Below are 14,319 nucleotides of genomic sequence, written 5' to 3' on the forward strand. Positions count from 1 at the left end.
ACCCTAGAAATTCTTACGAGTAAAATATATCTGAAGTATATTCCCATTCATATTTAAAACATTTTTAGTGCACCTGTGTGATTAGGAACATGAAATTGTTCAGCCATGACTTCCTGTTTCACAGGGGTATAAATATGAGGTAACACACAGGCCAAATTCCCTTAATCATCAATCACCGTGGGATAGACTAAAGAATATAGTTCATCTATAGAATAAAATATGGAAATGCCCATTTCCACCATCAGGGCAATAATTAACAAGTTCCAATCAACTGGAGATCTTAAGAATTGGCCTGTAAAAGGACATGTGTCTATATTGTCTCCACGCACAGTGAGGAGGATGGTTCAAGTGGCCAAAGAATCTCCAAGGATCACAGCTGGAGAATTGCAGAAATTAGTTGGGTCTTGTGGTCAGAAAGTCTAAAAAAAAATATATCAGACATCACCTACATCACTACAGGTTGTTTGGGAGGGTTTCAAGAAAAAAAGCCTCTGCTTCATCCAACAACAAACTCAAGCATCTTCAGTTTGCCAAACACCACTGGAACTTCAAATGCGACCGGGTTCTATGGTCAGATGAAACAAACAAAAAAGAGCTTTTTGGCAGCGAACACCAGAGACGGGTTTGGCGCACACAGAGATGAAGTAGTCCCCAATGCCCACAGTTAAATGTGTTGCTGGATATTGAATGTTGTGGGGCTCAGATACATGGCATCACGGACTCTATCAAATACCAACAGATAAACAATCTAAACCTGGCTGCCTCTGCCAGAAAGCTTACAATGGGCCCTGGTTGGATCTTTCAGCAGGACAATGATTCAAAACAAACATCAAAATCAACACAAAAATGGTTCACTGACCACCAAATCAAGGTTCTGCCATGGCCATCCCGGTCCCCTGACCTGAACCCCATAGAACATTTGTGGGGTGAACTGAAGAGGAGAGTCCTCGGACATAGACTTCGGAATTTGAAGGATCTGTAGAGATTCTGTATGGACGAATGGTCTCAGATCCCTTGCCAGGTGTTCTTCAACCTCATAAGGCATTATAGGAGAAGACTCAGAGCTGTTCTCTTGGCAAAAGGAGGTTGCAAAAAGGGTGCCAATAATTATGGCCAATGCATTTTGGAGAAAAATATTTCATTAATAATGAGAGATTTCCCCTGTTTCAATTGTTTTACTTCAATTAAAGGTTAGATTTTTTTTTTTTTTTTTTTTTTTTTTTAATTAAAGTTCAAAAGGATAAACACTGCAGATTTTTTTTTTTCACAGACTATGCTCATATTTACCAAGGGTGCCAATATTTTTGGCCACCACTGTATGTAATATATATATATATATATATATATATATATATATATATATATATATATATATATATATATATATATATATAGATATATAGATAGATATATATAGATATATTTCCCCCAATACTAGTGGGATTTGAATATGCACATACAGTATATGCTCAAGTATATGAACTCATTTTATATACTGTGAGTGTTTCTTCAATTCAAGCACTTTTATCACTGTGGATTTCTTAAAGGTATTATACAAAAAACAAAACAAAAATCATTAATAAAAACATGTTAAAATTTTACACCCGCTGGTTTATTTTAATTTGTCTACTAACAATGTCCAACAGTTTAAATACATACATCACAGGAGATTTGTCTTTTTTTTTTTTTTTTTTATGAAAATCATGAAAATTCCCACCACACTGTAATTTCAAGTTTCAATCTCAAATGCTGTATTATGTTTAATAGAATTCTCTTGTGAAAATGATGGAAATGACATTTTAAATGTTTTTAAAATGAAATGTCAGACTTTTGCTAAGTCTAATTCCACTAACATTTTATGTATCCTAAATACACACAATTAAAAAAATATTTTCACACTTTTTGCATAGTTTGGCAAAATTAGAACTTGACTGGAAATGACGGCCAATAAAAACAATTCTGTGCACAAATTATATTGATCTTTTTTTCCTTTTTCTTCAAACATCACTGGTCTCATAAGCATGCTCTTCACTGAGACTTTTGTCTTTGGTTATCAAGTATACTAACTTTTTTAGGAGTGAAATTACAGTCATAATTTTGAAAGATCGATAGAAATCATTTTACACACAAAATGTTGTAATGGTTTGTGAAATAAACTCTGTTAAGATTATCATAGTTTTAAAGATGAAATAATTTGTATTTTTATCATGTATTTTCATAGTTTAATATTGAAAATCTGGATCTTGGACAAGACTAAAACAATAAAATCTGTACATAAAAGGCATTTTTGAAAGTACCAACTTTCTAAGTCAGTTTTAATGTAACCTGAAAAAAAAAAGAGGGTTATCTACCCTTAATTTGTTTTCAGGTGTCTATATCCATAGGACGTCTGATTTTACACTTCACCCTAATGACTGGAGACGGGCCAATCACAGGAGCCCACTGACCTCCAGAAGACACGCCCACCAAACCCCAGTGTATGATGGGAGGTTGGGTGAGGACGACTGGATGTATTCTGGGTGAGAGTTCGCTCAAGTTTATTCAGGGACACAGCATGCGTTTTTATTGTTCATTCTGTTGGTACTGTTAAAACACTTGCCTTCATCTTTCCTATCTTTAGAGATACTAGACAGGAACTAGAAGGTTGAATGACCATAAAGGCTGATTTCAGATTTGTAGGAAAGGGACATTTACTCCTTTGACCTCTCATAAAACGTATCCTAGTAAAGCTTGGTTTATAATTTTCTTTTCTGGTAAACGTACCACATCATTGCTATGCAACAGCTTTCTCTGTTTTATTTGTTTTGCCACCACACATCAGCATCAAAATGCCGTTAAACTCCGTGATAACATTTGGCAGAAAGGCTTTTTGTTCCGTGTCTACTTCGTACCCAAAGGAAGCTAGTTATTTTATCATAAGACAAAATCACTCACTGTTCCTGTAAGCTGTTGACAAAGCTTGACAAAGAGCTTTAGGTTGAATATCTGTCCAATTTGATGACATTTTTTGATTCTTGAGTCACAGTAAACCATTAAGCATATGGACTTGTTCACACACAACACCAAAACAGAACTTTTCTGGTAATGTTACAACTTCTGATTCCGGGAATTTGCTGTAACTGATTACCGGTATTTCCCAACAGGTCCTGTTCAGAAATATCGTAGTATTGTAGGTGCAAAAATGTATTTATTAAAAATATATACTGATTTACATTAGGTCTTAAAGGTGCACTCAGTAATTCTAATCCAATACATTTTTTGTCAAATTCTACAAATACCTCCTCGCAGTCTGCTAGCTGTCCGTTCTGTGGGTGGGCTGAAAAAAAATCTAGTACTTGTGCACAGCCCTGGCTCTGTAAATGGGACAAAAACAAAGTGGATCAGACCAATCCACACAACACTACTCCAGCAATTCAGCAACAGGGGGTGGTTCTTGCATGTGCACAGGAGGGGGGGTGGGGGCAGAGCGAGAGGGAAATTCATTAGAAGAGCAACGGCAAATCTGGCTGATGCGAACTTTCTAAACTCCAAGGAGGACAAATGGCTGAGAAACAAGGATTATAAATCGAGGGCGGAGCTTCCAAAGGAGCACTGAAGGGAGGGGTGTGTTTGTTTAGGCAGTTGAGTTCGAATATCAACAGTGTTTCTCAGGAATCGCTGAGTGCACCTTTTAAAGGAATGTTCTGAGTTCAATACAAGTTAAGCTCAATCAACAGTATTTGTAGCATAATGTTGATTACCACAAAAATGATTGACTCGTCCTTTATTTAGAATAAATAAAAATTGCTGTTACAGTGAGGCACTTACAATGGATGTGAATGGGGCCAGTCCATAAGCATTAAAATACACACTATTTCAAAAGTATAGCCACAACATGTAAAACGTACGTTTGCATGATTTTACTGTCATGTAATTACTTACTAAACTTACCTGTGTACAGTTACAGTTTATCCAATATTACAACTTTCTTGTCATGACAACGTATCACTGGTAAAGTGATTTTATCCCACTAAAATAATGAACAGAAATTTGAACACACTAAAATCGTATATGTTTATGTTTTGTGGCTATACTTTTGAAACTGTGAATTGTAAGTGCCATGCAGTAACAGTGTTTTTTTTTGTTTTTTATAAACCAGGGATGTCAAAATTATTTTCTGTGGTAATCAGTGTTATTATTTCAGTGTCTTTTGAGCTTAACTTTCTGAACCCAGAACACTCCTTTTAAATATTTTTAAATGGTGACAGTAAAACTTAAAATAGTAAATGGATTAAAGACTAGAAATTCTTTAATTTTATATAACAACATATGCTCTCATAATTAATTATACAAATTTGTTATGATAGCTAGTGTCAAAATAATTATGAATTGGGCACTTTGGCTTGAGGTGTCAGCACTATCGTTGTCATTTCTAATGTGTTTAATGGAAATTTCATGGCATTCCTCTAAAAGTTTTTGGTTTTTATATGTTTGTGTTTTTCGTTTCTGTGGCTTATTCAACATTCACATTGTCTAGCACAGAAACCACAAATCTGTTTGCTTCCACTGTCTCTGTTCCTACTTTTCTCTTTTCTTCTCAGGTTTTCTGTCTCTCGTATGCCTTACTAATCATCCGTGGGCCACTTGCTGTCATCCGCCCTGTTGTGCTTCTTTTTCAATCGCTCATTTCTTGTTTTCCACTTTCTGCTGAGGCTGAACCAGGTCGTGGCCTCTTCAGACTCATCTGTTTTTTTTCTTTAACCGCCATTTTTCTTGTACTTGAGAAGGATCTTTTATAGTGACTGTTTCATACGTACAGTTATACATAGAGAGAGAGAGATCCGTTTCCAATACTACACCTGGCCTTACATTACCCAGGTTGTTTGCATTGACACAGATCTGTCAGTCCTGCACGTTGTCATGACAAAAACAATACAGAAGCTCAGGAGAACTACTGGTCGCAAGCTCTTCAGGACCTGGAGACCTGTGGCCAATCAGAAATCCTCCGAGAACTGGAGGTAAATATTATTAGTAATCAACTTGAATTATGTGGTATTCTGCAGGCACAGATTCCAGGCAGGCCTACATATAACATGTGTGAAATCTGTGTGTAAAAGCTTTGCTTTAATTCTCAAGTGGTCGAATACTGCGCTAAGAGAGTGTTTTATGTTGTTTGCAGGCCACTATAATGTCAGGTAGCACACTGAGCTTGGGAGAAGAGAGTGAGAAGCAGAATGAAAGCAGGACCAAAGCTCTAGCACTGAGCCCGGAAAGAACCTCAGAGAACACAGTCGGGCCAGAGGAGATGAAGGACATCCGCTCTTCTCTGCCATTAGAGCTTCATAAGGTAACGTTCACTGTTCCAACAGCTCTTGGGTTGGAGTAACGTCTCAGACCCTGTTTTTTTTTTTTTTTTATTTGGGTCAGATCTTCATTTTCTCTCTCTCTCTCTCTCAGATCTGTTTACGGAAGGATGCTGACAGCAGGGATTTTGGGTTCAGCGTGTCTGATGGGCTGCTGGAAAAGGGTGTTTACGTAAACATGATCCGCCCTGATGGGCCTGCAGACCAAGCTGGGTTACGCTCATATGACCGTATTCTACAGGTGATACACCAGAGTTATCTTAGCCTGACATGACTTTGACAGTTTTCACAAGGGTTCGCAGATAATTTGGTTAAAAAAAAAAATTTACGCAAAAAATAAAAGTTGACAGTTATTTGTAATGAATTAAAAAAATACTTCTGCATTTTTAATAAAAATAAAAAAACAATAATTAAGACTTAAATAATTTGACTTAAAATGCTATTATAATTATTTCTAATTATTAATTAAAATAAAATATACAATAATTGAAAGTGCACAGTTTTGTTTATGAATTAAAAACTACTATTATACTTATTGATTATTTATGAAAAAGCATACAATAATTAAAGGTGCATTGTTATTTTATTAAAATCATTTTTTAATAAAAATAGAATGACTTAAATATGCTATTATAATTATTTCTAATTAATTAAAATAAAACATGCAGTTATTAAAGGTGCACTAAATATTTTTATGAATTAAAAATATTATTATAATTTATAATTATTTATTAAACAAAATAAAATATACAATAATTGTAGGTGCACTAAGTAACATTTTATGAATTAAAAATACAATTATAATTATTGATTATCCATGAAAAAGCATACAATAATTAAAGGTGCATTAAATAATTTTATGAATTAAAAATACTATTATAATAGAAATATAGCACACAGTAATTAAAGGTACATTAAGTATTTTTATGAATTAATATTTACAATTTACTAAACATATACTGTATACTAATATAATGTATAATTCTTAATAGATACATTTTTTTATATATATATAATTTATTCAAAATAAAAATTTACAATGAAGATGCACTAAATTTTATGTTTTTGTTTTATGAATACTAAAAAAAATAATAAAAAAATATACAATCATTTAAGGTACATTAAGTAATTTGTTTACGTTGCACTGGCCTATATAACAGTGGCCTTGAATTGACACCAAATATGTGGATTCAGCATTTATGTACATTTATATAAATATATAACTTGTAAACTAACTACTACAAATACATTAAATTCACAGCCAAAACTGATGATTGGGGAGTTGGTCATGTGATCTCAACATGGCAGCCACTATAAGCGGGGTACCCTCCCTTATATAGAATAAAAGTCTTCCCTTTGCACACATTTGAGTGTGCATCTTTTTCAAAAGTCAAAATTATTGACATTTTCCACTACTGTAGATGTAAAACCTTTAATCTCCAAGTCACTAAAATGTCACTAACCTTCGGACTTTTGTTTCCGATTTCTTTTTTTTCTTTCTTTTTTTTTTTTTATACATATAACAGGTCAATCATGCACGGACGCGAGATTTTGACTGTTGTTTGGCCGTGCCGTTGATCACGGAAGCTGGAGAGCATCTGCAGCTGGTCATCAGCAGAAACCCTCTCACTCAGGCACATGTTTGGCCACCTAAAGATTGTCAGGATGCTTCTAAAATGCTGCCTTTTGTTTCTGCACAATCTAGCCAGAGTCAGTCTCTGACCTGACATCAACAATAACAGCACAATTTATCCACAGAAATGGTTCTCTCTCTTACGTGTCATTTATAGGGCGTCAATTATAGGCAAACTAGAACACATTAACACTGTTTTTATATTTTCAGCTAAGTTTTGTTTTTGTCACAATTTAAGACACACTTCTGCTATTTTTTTACTTTTTACAATAATTTTTGGTTTTTATCACAATTTGACACTTTTTTTTTACTTTTAATTTAACCTACAAAAAAGTTGTCACAATGTGACCCAAACAAACATTCACAAGTCACGTCATCAGTCACAGTCACACTCACAGACTCGCACATGAATTGTTTGTATTCGCACAAAATCTCCATTATAGTGCCACATTTTTCTATGATAAATTACATACACCTATTTAGTTTCTACTCTCAACGGGAACGCTTTGATGAACACACAGATCTGCGGGTACTTACGAAACAAAAAGAAACGGCAAGTCACATGTTCAGCTTCAGCTGTTTTAAAACAATGACAGTGTGGCAATTGATTTTAGCACTGTATATCTCCAGGAAATGCTACATGGATATGAAGCTCAATTCCCCCCCACCAGTCTCAAGTGTTTGACGTGTAAAAATATGAGGTGCATGTGAAGTGGTTTGGTGATATTCGGTGTCATTAGTGTACCATGAGACATTTTATAGAGTTTTGTGGCTTTACGTCATAAAAACCAGGGATAAATTCTGATTTTAAATGATCTAAAAGTTCTTGAAAGGAGCTTGTTTTAAGTGTAACTTTTAAAAGCAAATCCTTCTCTGTATGTCATTGTACCTCTATTCTGTGTATAAACCCCATTTCCTGTATGTAGGATGTTAATGACCTAGAATGCCACGAATAACATGTATATTTAAATTAATATTCTTGGATTAGAAATTATTTCCTTTTTAAAGAAAATAAAGGATTAATACCCGACTGTCTGTGATAAGAATATAACAACCATTTCCAGAAGACAGGTCGAGAACTTTCTCTGTCTTTCCGTTGCATGCGCATGTGTCAGGATTGCGTTCAAGGCTTTTGGATACCATTGACAGTGTTGGCACAGCGTGGCGATGAGCTGTCCTACACCTCACCGCTCTGTCAGAGATCCAAAGCTGGTTGACATGACTGCTTATTTTAGTCCAAGTGCGGATTCTGATTCAAGGAAATATGACACCTAATGCAAGAGCTATGAATGTAATATTAAAGGGTGTAATGCTGATTGGAACGTGGGGTGACAGAGACTAATTCTGAAGTCAAACTAGGACATCTGCAGACTGTGTTTTGACCCTTCACCTCCAACAAATATAACTGATTAAAATGTATTGGTTAACGACTTCTTGCTTTAAAATATGGAGACTTAAATCAGGTGTCTCCATGGCTTGGACCCAAGCCAGTTTTATAAATTAAGCAAATTACATGATTTAAATTTATAGGCCTGGGTTAAAAAAAAAAAAAAAAACAATTATTTATATATATATATATATATATATATATATATATATATATATATATATATATATATATATATATATATATATATTTTTTTTTTTTTTAACCCAGGCCTATAAGTTTAAATCATGTAATTTGCTTAATGTAATATTTACTTCTACATTTTGTTCAGTTATGGTAGTGTAATTAATTACATAATTATATGTTAAATAGCAAATGAACTGCAAAGTTTGGGCCTTGTTAATTTTTTTTAAATATTTTAAAGGTGCCCTAAGTAATGATATGTTTATTAATTAAATATACTATTATACTTGTTAATTATTAATATAAAATACAATATTTAAAGGTGCACTATTTATGAAAAAAAAATTCTCTACAATTATTAATACAAAATATTCAATAATTATTTGCATTGATTATTTTTTATTTATGAATTAAAAGACTATTATAATTATTAATAAAAAATAAAACAAGGTTCACAAAGTATTTTCTGAATTAAAAAAATATTATTTCTATTTATTATTAATACAAAATAAAAAATTCAATGATTAAAGGTGCACTAAGTAATGTTTTGTTTAATTTTGTTTTGGCCATGTTGTTAAAGTTTTAAATGAATATTTTTGCATTGTACCAAGTTAGAAGTTTCCCTGTATAATTGACAGTATTAGAATTTCTTTCATATGTAACTTAAATGAACATTATAACTGAAATAAACCCACATGAATCAGAGTCGGAATCAAACTGAATAGAGAACTTGTGAATATTTTGTATCATTAGATATCCTATTGTATTTATATTTAATCAAGTCTAAAAAAAGGTCACATTCTGGACATAAAATGGGTTGCAAATGTCAAAAGGTTGCGTTAAAGTACACAATCGCAACAGAGCAGTTTCACACATTTCAGAATATCCAAAACACACCAAGATTCTACATTTTTTATTTTGTATCTGAAAGATGCAATATGCATCTTAAATGGTGTCCATCACAAAACGACTTTGGTTTTACAAGACTGAATTTGTTTTAATCAAGTTACCTTATCGTACAGCAAGGTAACAAGTCATTTATTTATGTGAATGAAAAATTGTTTCTTGAATGTCCTATTTCAACCTTATTACAATATTTTCCAGCAGAAATGATAAAAAACTGACAAAGCCACATGTTTACAAATATTGCACACTGCAAATTGCATTTAGGCTCACACTAATCAACATTTAAAAATACATTTCTGAAAACATTCAGAAACAAATAGAGGCAAATGACCAATCAGATCAGGTACAGTATAAAATGGTTGAAATACTAAAAGGCAAATTTTAGATAAATGAAAATACAACAAATGAGCAAACACTTGCTGAAGAGATAGTTTAACCAAAATGTAAAACTCTGTCATATACTCACCCTCATGTTGTTCCAAACCCACATGACTTTCTTCTATGGAAGAAGGGCAGCCTGAAATTGACTTTCATCGTATGGAAGCAAGATGCAATGAAAGTGAATGTTGACTGAGGCTAACATACTGACTAACATCTCAATTTGTGTTGCACAGAAGAAAGTCATGCAGGTTTGGAACAACATGATGTTGAGTCAAGAATTTTCATTGCTGGGTGAGCTATCCCTGAACAGTAAGCTTGGAGGGAAAAGGATGTTTTGTTGGAAACAGAACAGAGGGGCTAGTTAAATTTAGAAAGGGTCAGGTCAGATGAGTTGACGTATGCAAAGACACTGGCGTCAAGAGGGTTAAAGAGGTCAATCTAAGGGCTGGTATTTATGAAGGGGTGGGTGGTCTGGGGTAAAGGACACGGAGGTATTATGGAGGGCAGTTCTTTGCTGTTGGTGATTAGCTTGAATATTTCGAGGTTTTAAGGCTTGGTTCGTAGACAATTCCACGGGCCTTGGGCCAGACAGGGCTTGCAGGAATGGCAGTGTCTCTGTGCAATATTTAAAGCCCAGATTTCCTGCATTCATTCTTAAATCTGATGATTGATATGGTGTTGAGCAGTTTGGCTAGACTGGATCATGTGATAAACACATCCGGCTATTAGTAAAGTGCTGCCACACGGCCCTGCACAGTGGTTACAATCAGCAGATCTCAGATATCTGTAACAGTAAATGATGCTTATTATAGAGCATCAAATGATACTTACATTAAATGTGAACACAGCTGCCTACAGTATTAAAGTTAATCTGAATGGCTCTGTGTGTGTGTATGTGTGTGTGCAAAGGCAGTGATCACTACAGTTCAACGAGAGACCGAAAACAGCAAAGTGTTTAGTTTATAAAAGGTTTTCTTCTGTGTTAATGTACGTACAACAGGGATTAAATGTCTGAGACCACATCTGAAAATCTGGAATTTAAAATTCCATCTAAACCTAGAAATAAAAAGTTTTAGGATTTTGAAAATCTTTAAGCAAAGAAACATTATGATGCAAATTTGTCACATTGACCATGTTAAATCCTTCCATTGAAGCACACAAGATGCTCTTTAAAACATTCTCAAATCATGCTGAATAACATTTTCATTAGGATGGCACAAACTTGTGGAGTCCATGCCATCTGGAGTGCATGCTGTCATTACAGCAAAAGTGGGACTTGTGAAGAAATTAATTATAATTTTATAACATTTCAGTCAAATTGTTATGCTGATCATAACATTTTTAATGGAAAACAAGTGTGCTAAACATAAGCAATTTCAATAGTGGTCTCTGATTTTTGGACCCTATTGTATATGTGTATGTATTTATAAGCTGTGCACAGCATCCGCTCAAAGCGGAGGTACATTCATTTTTCTTCCAGACAAAGAGCATTTAGAATCTCATTGTACAAATGTTACTGCCACAACCACTGACAGACATCATAATGTTGCTATATGTCACACATTTAACGTTGCTGCTGCTGCTGTACGTATTTTCTACAAATTAAGCTCTTAAACTCTTAAAAAACAACTCACTCTTGTTCAAAAGATGTTGAACATATCCTAACCAGACGTGGCGCTGCAAGTCTCCAGCATCAAGTGTTCTCACTGAAATAAAAATGTGAAAAATATTTTTGAAGTACTAAATAATGCTAAATATTCAAATATATATAAAAAAAAAATTTATTTGAAAGTGTAGGGGGAGCGACTCAATTGCGTCATGGGAGTGGGTGGTCGCTGCAGAGCTCTTTGGGTGCGCTTTGTTGGTCGCGACCCTCTTATTGGTGGATCTTTCTCTTCAGGATCATGGGAAGTGTAGTTCTTCACCAGAAATTCCACTGTTTAACACTATTTCTCAAAAGTGAAGTTGAAATGATGTGCACTGATGGCTTCAGCAGAAGTATTGATTCACAACCTCGGAGCTCACGGTAGTTCTGTCTTTAAAGGCTTATCGGTTATCGATAAAAACCAGTTCGCCTATGGAGATAAATACTTCTGGAACCAGACTGTTGCACTCTATATGCAGCTATGTGTAGCAGAATTTTTGGACCAGTGAGATTTCACTGTGGGCGGGACTACCCTGCAAGATGCCACAAAGAATGCAACCGACCAACAAAATGTCTTGCGCATTGAAAGCAAAAACCTACATTTAACGTTTGTAGCTTTACAGTGTTGTATCTGGTTAGGACACTGCTCAACATGGATCAGTGCACTATAAAATAAACCAACAGCCCCTGATGCCTAAGCTCACATCAAGTCATATAATATCAGCATTAATGCTAATACCAGTAATTACAATAACAATAAAAATCCTAACTGGCAAAAAAAGATATATATCGATATACAGTAAGATCATTTCTTGATAATGTTCATAAAAACCCAACTAGACTTGTACTAGTGCAGATAGAGGGAGGAATTCAGGGGAAGGGAGAGGGAAAATAGGATCTCCGATAGGAGAGGAAAGGAGGAGGTGAATATGGGAATCTCTCTTAGAGAGTCTCACATATTAGTTTCTACGATGGTGTGGGTGTGTTTCGCGAAGGCATGGATGCCGTTTGGGTCCAGAGGGTGCAGCAGCTCACTGTTCTTCAGACTGTAGTCCTTTGGACGAGAGCTCGCACCTCCTTTCACAGGTGCCGCCACGGCTTTGATCCGCTGAACATGAGACATTCATTTAATCATTTCTTATTTGAGACCATTATAAAGTCCATTATGTCATTAATGTCTCTAATTTAAAGGAATGTTTCAGGTTTAATATGACTATAGACAATAATTTTGATTTGTCTTCAAACAAACAAAAATGTACAGTAGTGGAATTGCAATGTAAGTCTATGGGGCAAGACTTTGTACCAGGCTAAATGTTAAAATACACACTGATTTGAAAAGTATAGCAATAGACCTTAAACACTTGTGTAGTATTTGAGCAGTTGAGTTGTTTTTGTTGTCGTTTTTATGATCATTTTGGGGTTTTAGGGTTCACAGCACTACGTCATCATGGCAATGAAGATGTAAAATTGTGTAAAGCTTTACACAGACGAGGTTGGTATGCGATTTTATCACACTAAAATCATGTTAATGCATATTGTTTACGTCTTGTGGCTATACTTTTGAAATGATTGGCCCCTTTCACTTACGTTGTAAGTGCCTCACTGTAACCATGATTTTTTTTTTTTTTTTTTATTAACAATTTTTATTGATTCCATGAGGCAAATCACATAGACATAACAGAAAATGCAACATCAAACCACATGAAATCATAACTTTTTTCCCCGAATATGAACCCCCCCCACCCCCACCTGACACAAACAAGCACTCCAGTGGTCAAAAGTCAACTGACAAAGACACACAAATAGACAATAAAATAGAAAATATTTAGAGACATAAAAATAAAATAAAAAATAAAGAATAAAAAAATAAATAAAAAACACTAGTCCCTCTCCGCTGCCCCTCCCTAAGAGCCGTCCAAAAAGGTCAGATAGCCGCCCGACTTCGTAATGTAAATATCCATGTTATCCAGACTTCTATACACCATCTCCTCAAACGCCACCACCCTGCCCAACTCGATGCACCACTCACGAAACGAGGGCGCACCAGACAACCTCCATCCCCTGAGGATTAACCGCCTGCCAATCATCATGCCGGTCAGAACCCAGCTCTCCATGTATTTATCACCCACATTCAGGACCGCCCCATCCCCCAAAACACACAATCTGGGGCAAAATGAAAACCGAGTGTCAACCACTTCACATACGAAGCTCTGAACCCTCAACCAAAACTCTTGGATCTTAACACATGCCCAAAAAACTTGGGATGTGTCCCCATCTTCTGATTGGCATTGCCAGCAGGTGGGTGTGTCTTTAAGACCAAGCCTATACAATCTAGAGGGGGTCCAATAGAATCGATGCAAAATCTTAAACTGCATAAGGCGCAACCTTGCATCTCTAGATGCAGACCTGACGTTTTTTAGAATCTTAACCGAAACTCCCTCCTCCAATACCAAGTTTAAATCTTTCTCCCATAATCTCTTGAGAGTAGTTAAAGCTCCGTCCCCCAGACTCTGAATTAGCAGGGAGTAATACACTGATGCCTCATGACCTTTTCCAAAAGCAGTAATCACCACTTCCAGAGTATCTGCAGCTTTAGGGGGGTGTATGCTACTCACAAAAATAGTACAGAGCAGATGGTGCAGCTGTAGATACCTAAAGAACTGAGATCTGGGAATCCTAAAATGTTGAACCATGTTTTCAAAAGATCTCAAACCTCCACTCTCATATAGGTCACCGAGTGTATTAACCTCCCTCTCAATCCCCTCTGACCAGCAGAAAGGGGACTTATTAATATGTAATTTTAGGTTCCACCATATGCTCGAGGAAACTTTTAAATAAATTC

General features: G+C 35.3%; 2 protein-coding genes across 14 annotated transcripts in view; one reads left to right on the forward strand and one right to left on the reverse strand.

Annotated features, from left to right (window-relative positions):
* The window catches only part of LOC127423776 (glutamate receptor-interacting protein 2-like), a 50,890-nt gene extending 42,887 nt beyond the window's left edge, over positions 1 to 8,003 (forward strand). For 6 of the 11 annotated variants that reach the window (XM_051668334.1, XM_051668333.1, XM_051668335.1 and 3 more), the window contains 5 exons: positions 2,369 to 2,519; positions 4,877 to 4,997; positions 5,159 to 5,326; positions 5,437 to 5,583; positions 6,869 to 8,003. In XM_051668334.1, coding sequence (XP_051524294.1) covers positions 2,369 to 2,519; positions 4,877 to 4,997; positions 5,159 to 5,326; positions 5,437 to 5,583; positions 6,869 to 7,069 — 788 coding nt within the window. In that variant the 3' untranslated portion in view covers positions 7,070 to 8,003. Of the gene's footprint in view, positions 1 to 2,339; positions 2,520 to 2,620; positions 4,998 to 5,158; positions 5,327 to 5,436; positions 5,584 to 6,868 lie in introns of those variants that run through there. The other 5 variants (XR_007894371.1, XR_007894372.1, XR_007894373.1 and 2 more) reach the window with 5 other exon arrangements.
* A 1,440-nt stretch (positions 8,004 to 9,443) lies between these two features.
* LOC127423778 (sodium- and chloride-dependent taurine transporter-like) overlaps positions 9,444 to 14,319 on the reverse strand; it is a 30,693-nt gene continuing 25,817 nt past the window's right edge. For 2 of the 3 annotated variants that reach the window (XM_051668340.1, XM_051668342.1), the window contains 2 exons: positions 12,434 to 12,585; positions 9,444 to 11,538 (listed from right to left, as the gene is read on the reverse strand). In XM_051668340.1, the coding sequence (XP_051524300.1) occupies positions 11,526 to 11,538; positions 12,434 to 12,585 (165 nt within the window). In that variant the 3' untranslated portion in view covers positions 9,444 to 11,525. The remainder of the gene's footprint in view (positions 11,539 to 12,433; positions 12,586 to 14,319) is intronic. The other variant, XR_007894375.1, reaches the window with a different exon arrangement.

This window comes from Myxocyprinus asiaticus, chromosome 33 (genome assembly GCF_019703515.2).
Source record: "Myxocyprinus asiaticus isolate MX2 ecotype Aquarium Trade chromosome 33, UBuf_Myxa_2, whole genome shotgun sequence".
NCBI classification, from domain to species: Eukaryota; Metazoa; Chordata; class Actinopteri; order Cypriniformes; family Catostomidae; genus Myxocyprinus; species Myxocyprinus asiaticus.